At 35.7% G+C, this 13,786-nt stretch overlaps 1 protein-coding gene across 1 annotated transcript; it reads left to right on the top strand.

Moving 5' to 3' along the window:
* Positions 1 to 10,556: 10,556 nt before the first annotated feature.
* On the top strand, positions 10,557 to 13,593 carry LOC132708536 (insulin-like growth factor-binding protein complex acid labile subunit; the record flags this gene model as incomplete). Its single annotated transcript, XM_060680884.1, has 1 exon — positions 10,557 to 13,593. A coding segment is annotated over one exon (1,719 nt), but the record flags the coding sequence as incomplete, so codon positions are not given.
* Between the last annotated feature and the right edge of the window lie 193 nt (positions 13,594 to 13,786).

Here is a 13,786-nt window from a genome sequence, read left to right on the forward strand (position 1 = left end):
TCGTGTAGACCATTATGTACCGCGCAAAATCACGGAACCCATTCTGGTTAGTGCAAAGTCCGATTAGGACTATCTGTATTCGCCCGAAATGAGTTTTCCTGAATTTCCCAACAATGTTTTCAATAGAATTCGATTTCAAGTTAGCGCTGCCCATCTCTGTACAACCGAATTTCGTTAAGTGCACGCCAATCGATGATAATGTTTGATTCAGCGAATAGCTCCAATTACACCAATTTAAAAACAAAATCTACCTAATATCTCTTATGCATACGTGTATAACGAAACCCCATGACCAAAGCGTCGCCACCGTCAAGGAACGGATGTTTATTTACGACGATATTGCATTTTTTAAACAAATATTCCCGAGGAAGATACGTGGATATAAATCATGGAAATATCCTATTACGACCCGGCCATATCTGATCATTTCAACCACTATTCGGATACGTTCTATTATAAATTATTTTCGTTTTATCAAACGTGCAAAAGCAAATTTTCTTGTCAGTTTACACGAATATGTACAAAGATATATCATGGCGTCACGTCGGCGAATATACGAATTTTAATAAAATACACGACCGATAGATCCCCGGCTTTGAAAAATTGCTAACCACATTTCCTCTCAAACACGATCAAAACAACGCATTTTTAATAAAAAAAAACGTGGATGCGCCGTTTTTCCATTTTTTTCCGGCTCCGAATATATACGATTTAAATAAAAATTTAATAAAACTACTGCATTATAAAGATCTGCTGATCAATAAGTGGTGGGAAAAGATTTGCCGGACAACTCCATATGCAAAACCGACGAAAATAAATCACCAGCGCTCCTAAATTGCAAATAACAATATTTCTCAATTAGGAATGGCCAGGAGATTTACCGTTCTACCTCTTCGTAATCACTTTTCTCCATTAGACCAAGAGCCAAAGTTATACACCCGAATAATTTTTGGACCGTTTCTATTCCACCCACTGCACAACAGAAAATGGTAACACATCACACATATAACCTCATCTCATGGTTTAACCAGTGATTTCTGATCCAACCCACGATAAAGCTCGGTAAAGACCTATGCTTGCCCAAGAAACCTATTAGTTTTTTTTTTCAACATTTTTCTTCTTCGCCGCTAGTCGCAAAATATTTCGTTATTAATAAAACAAAATTAAGTTTTTCTTCCAATTTAGCCGATACGCGAACTACCGAAAATGACACCGAAACCCGGCCTACATAGATCCCGAAGGTTATTTAATCCTTTTCCCGGCTTTTCCTGAATAGATGTGCAATATAATGATCCTTCTTTAACGAATCGGTCTCAGGCGATTAATGTTTTCGCGCGATCAAAATCTCGTACCCCGTTCAATTTTCCCGGAGTTTTCCGACCGGCGCTGTTTCGGGTATTTATGAATCACAACCAGAACAAACGAAAAATGTCACTAATTTTCTATAATAATAAAAATTACAACGAACCCTATTTTTCAGTATCTTATTCCTCTACATTTTAAAAGTTTTCAGCCGATACTCGGGGAAATTTAAAAGCCTTACTTTCAAAATGCAAATACATTTTCTTAGCATAGCTTTTCAGTGATGAACGATTAGAACGTTTATATACCTCAGGTCTTTTGATTTTATTTGTTGGACTTTTATGATTTTTAATAAATTTTCCTAAGGAATTGTTAATTTTAAACGCCATTTTTTATATTATTTAAGAAGTTGGACCCTTTTTCACTGGAGTTTCCGATATATGTTAAAATATATTTATTAAGACGTTTGTCTATGATATTAATCGTTATTGTAAAATTTGTATAATTTATTGCCATGAATAGTGCTGTAAAAAGTAGCGCAAATTTATGTCAGTATAGATGGTCATAATCAATATTGTAAATTTAATAATCGGCTGCAAATTATAAATAAGATTACAAAAATTGGATGACTGTCTATCAGTATCAGTTAAGCAATTTAAAATGTCATCCACGTATCTGTGCCAAAGAAAGTGTTTAAATAATTGATGTTTAGATATTTTTTGTCCCAAAGAATCCACGAAAATCTCAGCTAATATCAGATTTAATGGGTCGCCCATAATTGGACCATTAGTTCCAAAATGTTATTATTGAATTCCAAATAGTTTTGCTCTAAGACATTATGGTCATTATCAATTATCAATTCTACGCAATTCTCGATGGCATATTCAGCTTTTCTAAATAGTATTCGCGTTATAATAAATTTAACCGAAACCAAGCAAAATCACTTACGGCACCTATCGCCTCAATTTAAACACTACTGCGACTGTAACGGCAAAAATTCCAAAAAAAATATGAAGAACATAAAATCAAAAGGTAATTTCGATTTATCTTTAGAGGAAGTCGGTGAGAAACCGACCGAACTTCGGGAAAGTTTCGTCAAGAAATTTATCAAGACATTTTATGCACTGCCACGAGCACACACGCAAAATGCAAAATTTTAAAAGAATTTAATAACGACGATAGATTTACGGGCGGGGTAAGATAAAATCTTTTACCTAGCGATTTTTAAAGGTTAAACATCGTATTCCCATATATTTGGTTCTCTCTGCGTGCGCCTGTGTGTGCGTAGTTCTTTTTGCATGTCGAAACAAAGCACAGCATTAAGAGTAATAGCCTAACCCCAAAACTTTCCCGGGGATAACTGTTACAATGGCTAAAATTAAATTAATGGACTCGGATTAATTTGTCATATCCTTAAATCTGGCGTCCTCGAGTTGCCACCCAGAAGTGTTGGATGAATCCCGTCTCCTTTAGAAAGTTTACGGGTTACAACGCCAAAATATACATATAGTTAAATACGTAGATTAATACGTCGAGCAAAGCAGACACTATAAAATCGAGGAATTATTAACAAACCGGCACCGGTTTGACTAACTTCGCGTGATTTTAGTCTACAGCTTTGTTTCGAGACCGATAACAAAGTTAGGCGGTATATTTACTTGAGGAGTTCAACATTGCTCGTCATGTTAAACAAAATCATTACTAAGTAATCGATATGGGAACTGCTTACCAACTTAACCGACGGTCCTAACCCGCTAAAACAATTATTTGTCCTCTAATTTACTCATTTTCCAATAGTATATTAAAGAGGGTTTTCGATCTCATTAAAAATGTATCATATTTTTGTAGGCCTATTTAGCGAGAATTTCGCATATGTTCAAGGATCAAGATGCTGGCAATATTGAAAGACAAATGGATTCGAATCTATTGACCAATAAAAGACATGTGATGTCAAAAACGAATACAATTGAAATTGGATTTTAATTAAAAAGACATATACATATAGGATCAAGATGATGGAAATATAGTGAAAGGTGATGTCAAAAACGAACTAACGAAAATATTGGAGATTATATTAGATAAGTTCATCTTTATCTTACTGATTGCAAAAGCGTCTCAATAAAATTGGTTTCTCCGATACGCCGATTTCAGTGTTAAGGTCCTATCTGGTGCATCGTCGACAGCTCGTCAAAATTGAGGGCTTTAGATCAGCTCCTTTTGTTCCAACGTTTGGTGTGCCTCGAGCTTCTAACCTTGGGCCACTTCTGTTCAATATATTCGCAGATGATCTCATATCTGCGACAAGCTTTCTTAGCACCGCACAAAAACTCCTATAGTCTTTAATTAAAGTATGCTCTTCTCTTTAATAATTTCAACATTAAAGATATTAAGCGTTCCATCACAAAATACTATTCACCACAACCTTTCAATAGCAATGAAGGTTCAAACAATCCCACATTGTTGTCCTTAATTATATTGAAAACATCACTGACCATATACCAAAAGTTCTAAAGAAATATCGTCAAAATCAGATTTACCACTTGTCAAAAAATCTCTCAACATCTGCGGTCCGTCAAGTACAAAATTCCATTTGAGATGCCAGGAGTTTACAGCATTCCATGCATATACGGCAAGGAATACATTGGAGAGACCGGAAGAAAATTATCAATTAGACTCAAAGAACACGAAAGAGCCTTACGACTAAGACAAATAAACTCATCAGCTAACCAAAACTAACCAAAACTAAAATTCTTCCAACGAAAAATCCGAGAGTCTATAGAAATCTATAAACAACCTAACAATGTTAATCGCGACTCAGGTCTCTACCTGTCACCCATATAGGAATCAGTCATTCGAGGCGGTGTTTATGCCCCTCATTTAGCTCCACCCCCTCAAACAATATAAAAGCAGGTACAGCGTAAAATACGAGCCACTTTCAGGCAAGCTTTGAAGAAGGTAACAGGATGATCGGCGCAACGTCAGCAAGTTCGACTAAACAAAAACCGACGCAGGAAGAATCCAGAAGTTTTATAAAAAGTACGTGGAAGTTTCTTGGAAAAATTAAAAAAAAAATAAAGTCAAAAAACAATATAACATACATTTAGGTTCACGATGATGGAAATATGGAAAGAGAAATGGTTACGAATCGATTGATCAATAAGAAAAAACGGTGATTATTTTAAATGGGAATTAAATTAAAAATACACATAGGATAAAGATGATAGAAATATAGAGTTTAATAGATTCGAATCGACGGATCAATAAAAAAAAGTGATGTTAAAAAATCGCGTGTTAATCTTCTAGCTGAAATAGAATCGGTTTTTGATCGGCCACAGGTTATCAATGGCTTTGTAGAATCGCTTTTGGCGATCAAAAACGGGGTTAATGTGGTAAGGACGGGTATTGTACTCATCAAATCGATTAACTGGGACAGGTGCACAATCCAAATATCAACATCGAGGTCAGCAGTTAAGTTCGGGTTGTAACCGAATTATACCGCTTGACAAACAATGGTAAACAATTCCAAATTTATGAGATTTTCATATGTTTCGCTACGCTTCCTTCTCGTTTCTCATATATGCGCAATAAAGCAAAAATGAATTTAAACTGGTTATTTGAAAGGATTAAAATATGCCAACAGCATAAAGGGGCGAAAAACAATCGTCATTAATTTAAAGAAATTTCAATTTCTCTTTTGAAGTTTTAAACGAGATGATATATTATTTTCGAATGTGAGGTTGCTTACAAAACCAATGAAAGATGTTATGAGTGCGGAATGAATCGCAAAAGGATACATAAACTGTTGGAAATGAAAAATCGAGTCGATTTTTCATCGGTGAGAATGAAGTACGAATGAGAGCGAAAATCATAACTCATATTTTCGGGGATTATGCTAGTTTATCTGCGGAGTAGCTGAATGAAATTTGACGAATGGATGGAGAAGATTGCCGAAAACGACCCGCCGCGATTAATATATTTTACTTAAAGAAAACTTCGGGATCGACATATACCGTCGTCTGACGAAACGTTTATTCGGTCGGCTTGAAAATACGGCGTTTTCAATTTAGGCATTTTTTCCATCAAGTTCAGATTTTCTTTTATTTGTTTTCGCAACCTAATAAATATGGAAATGTACTACGAGTATCCCTGGGGTCGTATTTTGTTAACGCGCCGAGGTCGTGTTTATTTAAACGAAAAATACAATAACAAAATATATATCCCCGCGTTATTGTACTTTTGACGATTGTATGATGGAAATTTTATTAAAACATTCTACTCCGACGAACTTGAACCAAAACGAAACTTAAGCCCGGACGGGAGGGCATCGGAAATTCAAAAATCCTGATTAATCAATCCACATCCGAGGACAGACGCGGCGTACAATAAAATTTAAACGTCGAGAACTGACTTTATCTTCAAACACCGAGGGAAAGGAGGAATAACGATAGAAAGTTCTTGTAAATTATTGCTTCGCTGTTTAAACGGGCACAGCTCTCGGCACTAATGATAGTATTTAGGGAAAAGTAAAACGGGAAGAGATATAGAACTTAAACGATTCGGTGGATGGGGTTTTTACACGGTTCAAATTTAATATATCACGGTGATGGTTTCCCAATTGACAGGATTCGAATATAAAAAAAGCGAGCCGTGGAAGTGAAATATTACATTCCGCTCAGAGAGCGGTCTTCGAATGCCTTCGGTAATCAACGGTGATTGCTCAACTTTCTTCGACGCACACGTTTTCTCCTTTTTACCCCAAGAACCCCGTGCGGGTAAAAAATGCCATTAAAGCCAAAGCGCATTAACAATTTCAAATTGGTTTACGAAATTTTTACCTAACAATGTCGACGTGTTTTTTTTCGCACCCCTACACGTGCCAGGACTTTTTATGGACCTTTCTGATCGAAAATGTCAACAACATTTTTGACGGGTTGATATATATATATATATATATATATATATATATATATATATATATATATATATATATATATATATATATATATATATATATATATATATATATATATTAATTTCAAATTTATGAAACTTTACTACGTACACTTTTGGCGATACCCAAAATTGCTTCAGATAAGAAAATGCTTTTCAAAAGGCACATCCTATAGAAAATCCGGTACTAAAAGCCTTTCGTATCCAATATATCAATTCAATAGCGCAAGTTGAATTTCGAAACAGAGAATGCTTGCCCTAATCTAATCGATGGGGCTTTGTGCCAAGATGTTTTTTAATAAAAAGCTGTTCAATTTGTAACTTTTTTGTGTTTTTTATCCAACTCCTGCAAGTTCTGTTTTCTGAAATGCTCATTCCAAATCTTGCGAATCTCTTAGCTTTGCTAAAGCGATGGCGATCGTATATAAATTACGAATATATAAAATTTTTATTTAAATATATAATATTTTTATTTAATGAATAATTAATTGATTAATATTATAATTAATTAAATTCGTCAATCAAATGCCGTTTACCGCACTTGATGCTACTATACAGAAAAATAATTGATATAAAACTCATCTAAGGATAGAGCTTTTACGAGGATTGAATTTTTAAGATAGTATAAGGAAGGAAAAGCAAGTGCTAACCTTCAATTTTATTTTTGTTTGTACTGATGAGACATCATTTGAGAATGGTATAATTTGTCTTGGCAAGATATTAGTATAAAAACTGTAAAAACCGTTACATTTCATGCGAACGGTATGTAAAATTTCTGTGGGAAACTTAAATTATAACCGACTAGTCCACTAGATTTTTATTGTAGCTTATAGCAGTTATAGCACACTTATACTATGCTTATAGCATAGTATTTAAATTGTCTGATATATTGTATAACAATTTTCTGTGTATTAGTTTTTATGTACATTTTTGCCAAACAACACGAATACATTCACTGACATGACCGTCAAAATTCACAAACGTCAAAATTCAAACCGTGCGGTAAAATCTCCGAAAACATCCGATTGCTCCCAAATCCGTGCGGTAAAATCCCGGAAATGTCCGAAGTGTCTCGGATCCGTGGGAAACGAAACTAATGGTAAAGTGACGTTTATAATTTAATTTAAATTTCAGGGTAATGTTGGACATAAACTTGTTTATTTTTAATAATCATGGCGACATTCTTAGGTTAAGGTTATATAACTTGCATTGGTTTCAATTTTTGAATTGTTAAACTTTTTCCCTTAATAACGAAGACACACAAATCACGACAATATTTTTATAATACTTTACCGACCCAATAATTGAATATTCCTATTTCAACAGAGTGTAATATAAGGAGATTAATAGGCACATTTAAGACACAAAATTCGGCCAAATGCACGACTGTCGCGTTATATTCAGTAAATAGACAATAATGACTATTATTGTTATTTCCCTCGAAAGCGTTACATTTGGACCGTAACTTGCCACAACCGATATTCGAGAGAGATTTAATAATTTGATACATTTAAACCCGAACATTTTAGTTTTAGTGAGGGGCCTGTCATAACCGAATGCTCAAGGCAAAAGCGGAGGTTAAATTTCGAACACACTGACGTAGGTCCGTCACCCGACGAGACAGCCTTAGTTTAGATCATGACTGGTACAAATTTTCACAACTTCGACTTTATTGCCTACAAAATTAAGGGAATTAAGTGTACGATGAAAATCAAGATTCGAAAAAAGAAAGAAGGTGACTAGCTCATCAAGGGTGCGACGGCAGTTTCTGTTCAAACGCCCGAACCATTTGAGGAATTGATTATAATGGGATACGGCCAATAACGTGGGCGATAGTTCCGATTTAATGCAACCGGATTACCGGAAAAGATCGAATTTAATTAAAATTCAGTTCGTTTTGGCTGTTTTTTTTTAACAGATTTTCATAACCGCACAATCCGAAAAATGGTTTAAATTCCCCGAACGGATTTAATAATTTCAAAGGGATTATATAAACCGCATTAACGTCAGATTCTCTTCAGTGTTGAGTATATATATATATATATATATATATATATATATATATATATATATATATATATATATATATATATATATATATATATATATATATATATATATATATATATATATATATATATATATATTCGGAGCGCGTGCATTGAAGATGCCAAGTGAGATTTTGGCGAAACGTCTGCAGGATTCCAGTCGGATGCAGGATTTGCAGGATTCCAGTCGGATGCAGGATTCCAGTCGGAGTTCAACGAGCGAACGGATGATATCCCGGAGTATAGTGTCATCACATTTTTCCATCCGTGAATCAATACGTGAATATATATATATATATATATATATATATATATATATATATATATATATATATATATATATATATATATATATATATATATATATATATATATATATATATAGAGAGAGAGAGTATTCTCTATAAATCGTGAATTTGCGTTATAATTTCACTAGATACTCTTCATGGACTGACTGAAAATTTAGCAAACCATCTTTAAAAAATCCCTCTTCGTTTTCAATATGGACAACTATCATCCTCCTCCTTTCACGTCCCTTGCCAATTTTATTGGACAAGGTTTACCTATATCCCTGTGACCGACAACGTAAATAGAATCAGACTAAGGAAACTAACCTTACATACATTCGTCATACAAATATTGTAGCTAACGGCCAATTATTTATAAATTGAGCAAACATCGCCGTCACGTGACACGGTTGTCGAGGAAAGGTTTTGGCGAACTCATTTCACGCTCCTATTGTTAATTTTGATCCTGTCTAAACAGAAGAGGCACCACCAGCCTTACTGCTAATAAAGCACTTTATTCGCCATTAAAAATAGATCCGCAAAGAGCTTGCTTCGTCTGGGGTTGCGACAGCGTTTGAACTCAAAAATCTTAACGTTGTTCCGAATCGAGGCACATTCCGCTCTAGAAATCGCGCAAGACTAAACCTAATTTTTTGCAACTATACACTGGGTAGTCAATTAATTGAAAAAACTTGTAACTGAAGCGTCTTTCGTTAAATGGTTTGGGCTCTATCGCTTCAAAAAATATCAATAACTTCAGAATAGCAGATTTGTAGTTCGCCCCAAGACAGTAACAACTCGAAATAAGGTCGCACTTTTTGGAAATATTTTCAGTATATCTGTATTTATAATAAATATATCATCAGAGTAGAAAGTATACAAAAAAACTCTTTAACAAAGTAAACTTTAGATACAACAGAGATCGGCACTTTTATTCGTACGAAGAAAACTTAAAATATAACAATTTGAAGTCGCTTGAAACTCGATGAAACTGTTTCGATGTTGCTTTTCTTTACAAAGTTGTAAATAATCTTGTGGAATCTTCTTTTTGTATAAATTACTTGAGCTTTAACGCTAATCCATATCGAGTGCGAACGTTTTCTATTGAGCGATTTAGGTCGAATTACTTTTCTAACTCTCCTATAATAAGATGTGCTAGGACTTATAATAATCGTGTTCTTCAAAACGGCATAGATATAGGTATGTTTCAGTTAAGTCTTAGTTTATTTAAAACAAACCCATATAAACTTCTTTAGCTCGTAGTTATATAATGGGGTACCTGTGTCGGCCTGTTGAATGGCGTGTAAAATATAAATAAATAAATAAATTCCAAAATTATATTTAAAATATGCAAATAACACATACTTATTCCACCGGGTTTTAATTTCGACGGGTTGGGGATCAACGACATTTTAATCACATAGATGCATTTTATCAAATTAGGACAATAAAATTATGTGCATTAGTTTAGACGTTCAATAAAGGAATTGGCTAGATTCCAAACGAACTAGTTCACTGTGTCTATGTTAAGTGAATTACGTTCATCCGATTGATTTTTCCCGGTTATAAAAAAGAACCGCTTCCTATTAAATGAGTCTCAAAATTCGACGGGTCCGATTCGATGAAAAAAAAAAACCCCGTCTTAATTCAAAACCGCATTTAATACGACGCGTGTTGGTGATCGTAAATATGCAACACGCCGAAGGCAATCGAATATTCAAGCCATACGAAAATGGAAAATAAATAAAGAAATATAACGCCCTGATCGAATATTTATTACGCTAAAAATTGCATTCGACAGCGGGACGGTGCACTAACCGATTTGATAAATATTACCGCCATAAGGCGGTTATGTTTAGATTTGGATTCTAATTGATTGGTTTGCATCCAAAACCACAATAAAAATTATTATTATGACATTCTGTGTTTCAAAAACTAATATTTGTGTTTTCTATTGCAGGTCTAGTGACCATGCAGTGTCCTGGCCATGGATGATGAGAAGATCCAACCGATGTGGATAACCACCATTGTACCGATCATATGTCTTCTATCAGTTATCGATCCGGCTGGTGGTGTACTGTGTCCTTTCGGTTGCAAATGCGAGAACGAAATATTGAGGGCGAACTGTTCGGGAGCAGGAATAGAAGTTGTGCCGATCCAACTCAATCCGGAACTTCACACGATGGACCTCGCGAACAACAAGATCGTCCAACTACACTACACCTTCTCGTTTTACGAGAAGCTCATTACCCTCGATATATCGCGGAACAAGATCAAATCCCTAGGGAACGGCAACTTTCGAACCCAACGCACTTTAAAGTACTTAAACTTGAGCAGCAACTTGATAGAGTCGCTCGGCAAGGAAACGTTCGAAGGTTTGAAACAATGCACCCACCTGGATCTCAGTTACAATCAACTGGAAAGTATCGTTCCCAATTCGTTTAAAGAGCTGCCGATGTTGGAAGTGCTGAAGGTCAACGGTAACCAGCTGGATTATTTCGAGGACGGTCTATTCGAATCGAACACTAACTTGCAAGAACTTCATTTGGACGACAACTCGTTTATGGAAATACCTGGCGCGTTATCGGATTTGCTCCGCTTAAAATATCTTTCGTTATCCAGGAATCTAATCGAAACGATCGAAGAGAAAAAAGTGCCAAATTTACCGGAACTGCACACGCTCATGTTAATGCAAAATATTATTTTCGATATAAAGGAAGCGGCGTTCGCTAGCTTACCGAAACTAGATCGTTTAGATTTGAGCGATAATAACCTCACGACTCTACCGACGGCCCAACTGGCGAAACTTTCGAGACTCACGAACTTGAAAATCAGCGGAAATTCGTTTCAATCTTTGCCTGCAGTCGCGTTCAGAGGTCTCTTTCATCTGAAATATCTCTCGCTGAATCAGCTGGAATATTTGGAATACATAGACGGTCGGGCATTCGTCGACAACATTAAATTGGAGAAAGTAAGCATGGATTACAATATCAAAATTCGAAAATTGCCCACGCGGCTGTTCCACGGCAATCCGAAGCTGCGGTACATATCCGTGAGGTACAATTCCATCAAGACGTTGGAAGCTAGCCATTTCCCGTTAGACCAGCTGACAGAGTTGAAAGTTGGAGGCAATCCTTTGGAATGCAATTGTTCGATGGGATGGCTTTGGAATTTGTTACGCGAAACGGAAATAAAAGCTGGCACCAACTCCAGCCACACTGTGGAAACCACAACCCCCAATCCAATATTTGCGAAGAAAACCAATGATTTGAAACTAGACGTTAACGACGTTACGTGTGTCAGTCCGGAAGACTTGAACGGGAAGAAATTAATACAAGCTAGTCAAAGCCAGATGGACTGCTCGATAGGGTGGGTGGCCATTGTTTCGGTATCGAGCACTCTAATATTCATCTTAGCTATAATAGCCGGCGTGTTATTTTTCGTACCAAAGAGGAAAACCAAAAAAGGAATCGAGAAGGAACTACCGAAAATCGTAAGGCCCTCTTGCTACAATCTACCGCCCCCATGCCCGCCGCCGAGGAAAGCGACACCGTACGAATTCGGCCAAGTGGAGAAATACAAACACGTGCCGCTGTGGGATACGTATGCACAGCAGTGTAATGGAAGTATGAACATATACGACCAATTAAACGATACCAGAGAGAGGCCTCACATTGTCTACGTTTAAACGCCCTCAATTTTATGTACCATAAGATGATTTCACCGATGAGTTTCCTTATTGTAACTCGTAAACAAACATGTTAAATATTTTTTAAAGTATTTATACAAAAAATAGATATTGTAATATTACAAAAAAAAAGAGTAATAACGGGGGGCTTTCGTGAATCAAGCAAAATCAATGATGGCGGCATGTCGTGCGCGCTCGGCGAGTTCCGGTCGTCTAACTCTCTGAACTCTTTGTCAAATTACATCGGCTTTCAAATCGGGCGCCTTGCCTGACAAGTGATGGTTCTTATTTATTCACCCCAATTTCGCAAAACAGAAATCCTTTTGTATTTATCTTGAGCCCTAATTTTCTGCAACGCATTTATCTCGTTTTGGCGCATACCACTTAACTTTTTAGAGAAGAGGCAAAAAGAGAGCCGTTGGAGTAAAATACTGAGGCAATATATCCTTCAAAAAGGGGGGTCGTAAGTCTTTTATTATTTAAAACCGGGAAATATATATCGCTCGATATATCCTGGATAAGTACACATATTGCCTATATATTGTCCCGAGATCAAATTAAGTCTTGCTTTGACTCACCTCATGAAAACTCCACATTTCTCACACGGGAAGGTTGAAAATGAAATAACGCATAAAGAAACGTGTTTCTTTTATTGTGACGATTAAAATATCTATTTTTTTAATTGTTTATGGTGACGTGGTTATATGCGACGGATGGGTATACACATCCAAAGGCCTAGAGACCAGCGTATTTAACAATGTTGATAACAAATACTATTTTTGGCCCTAATTAAATAATGTAAATTAAACAAATGATGATCTTCCATGATGATGAGTTTCGCTGGACTCCATTTGTTTTGTGTTGTACGTTGAATTCGCGATTGTGTTTAACCCGTTCCAATTGTTAAATAGTTTTTATTTGCCGATATTTTAATCAGTAGATTATGAGTTCAAGGTGCAATAACAAATAGTATGGGGCTGTCAAGCGATTGTAGAAAATCCCATTTCGGAGTATAAAAAAACTTCTTGCAGGGACCTGTTTAAAATGAAATGTTCCGCCAAAGTCCATAGAAAGTCGCTTCTGTTCGCGTAACAGTTTTCCATTTTTGCAGGACCATGGTATACTAAAAAATATTTTCACACCTATAAGCATATGTATAAATTAAACAAAGTTCATGTATTTAGGTTTATTCGAAGTACTGTTCATGTCCATATTTATCTGTATATCAAGCTGTACTCTGTACTCTGTACCTAAATATTTCGTTATATGATATATGTTACAAAACTTTCAAATAATGAATATAATAAAGAATATACAAAATGCAAATATCAACGCTTGATTTATCGTAGGTAGTAGTAACCTATGCGGCAAAGAAGCAATTATAGCTCTACTTTTAATATAACTTTCAAAATATGCAAAATTCATGATGTGGGGCATAGGAGGGAAACTTTGTTGTTTATATTACCTTCTCCGAGATATATATTTAAGTTAGATGCTCTAAACTTTTCCCG

This window comes from Cylas formicarius, unplaced genomic scaffold (genome assembly GCF_029955315.1).
Source record: "Cylas formicarius isolate icCylForm1 unplaced genomic scaffold, icCylForm1.1 PGA_scaffold_12__32_contigs__length_19106922, whole genome shotgun sequence".
NCBI lineage: Eukaryota > Metazoa > Arthropoda > Insecta > Coleoptera > Brentidae > Cylas > Cylas formicarius.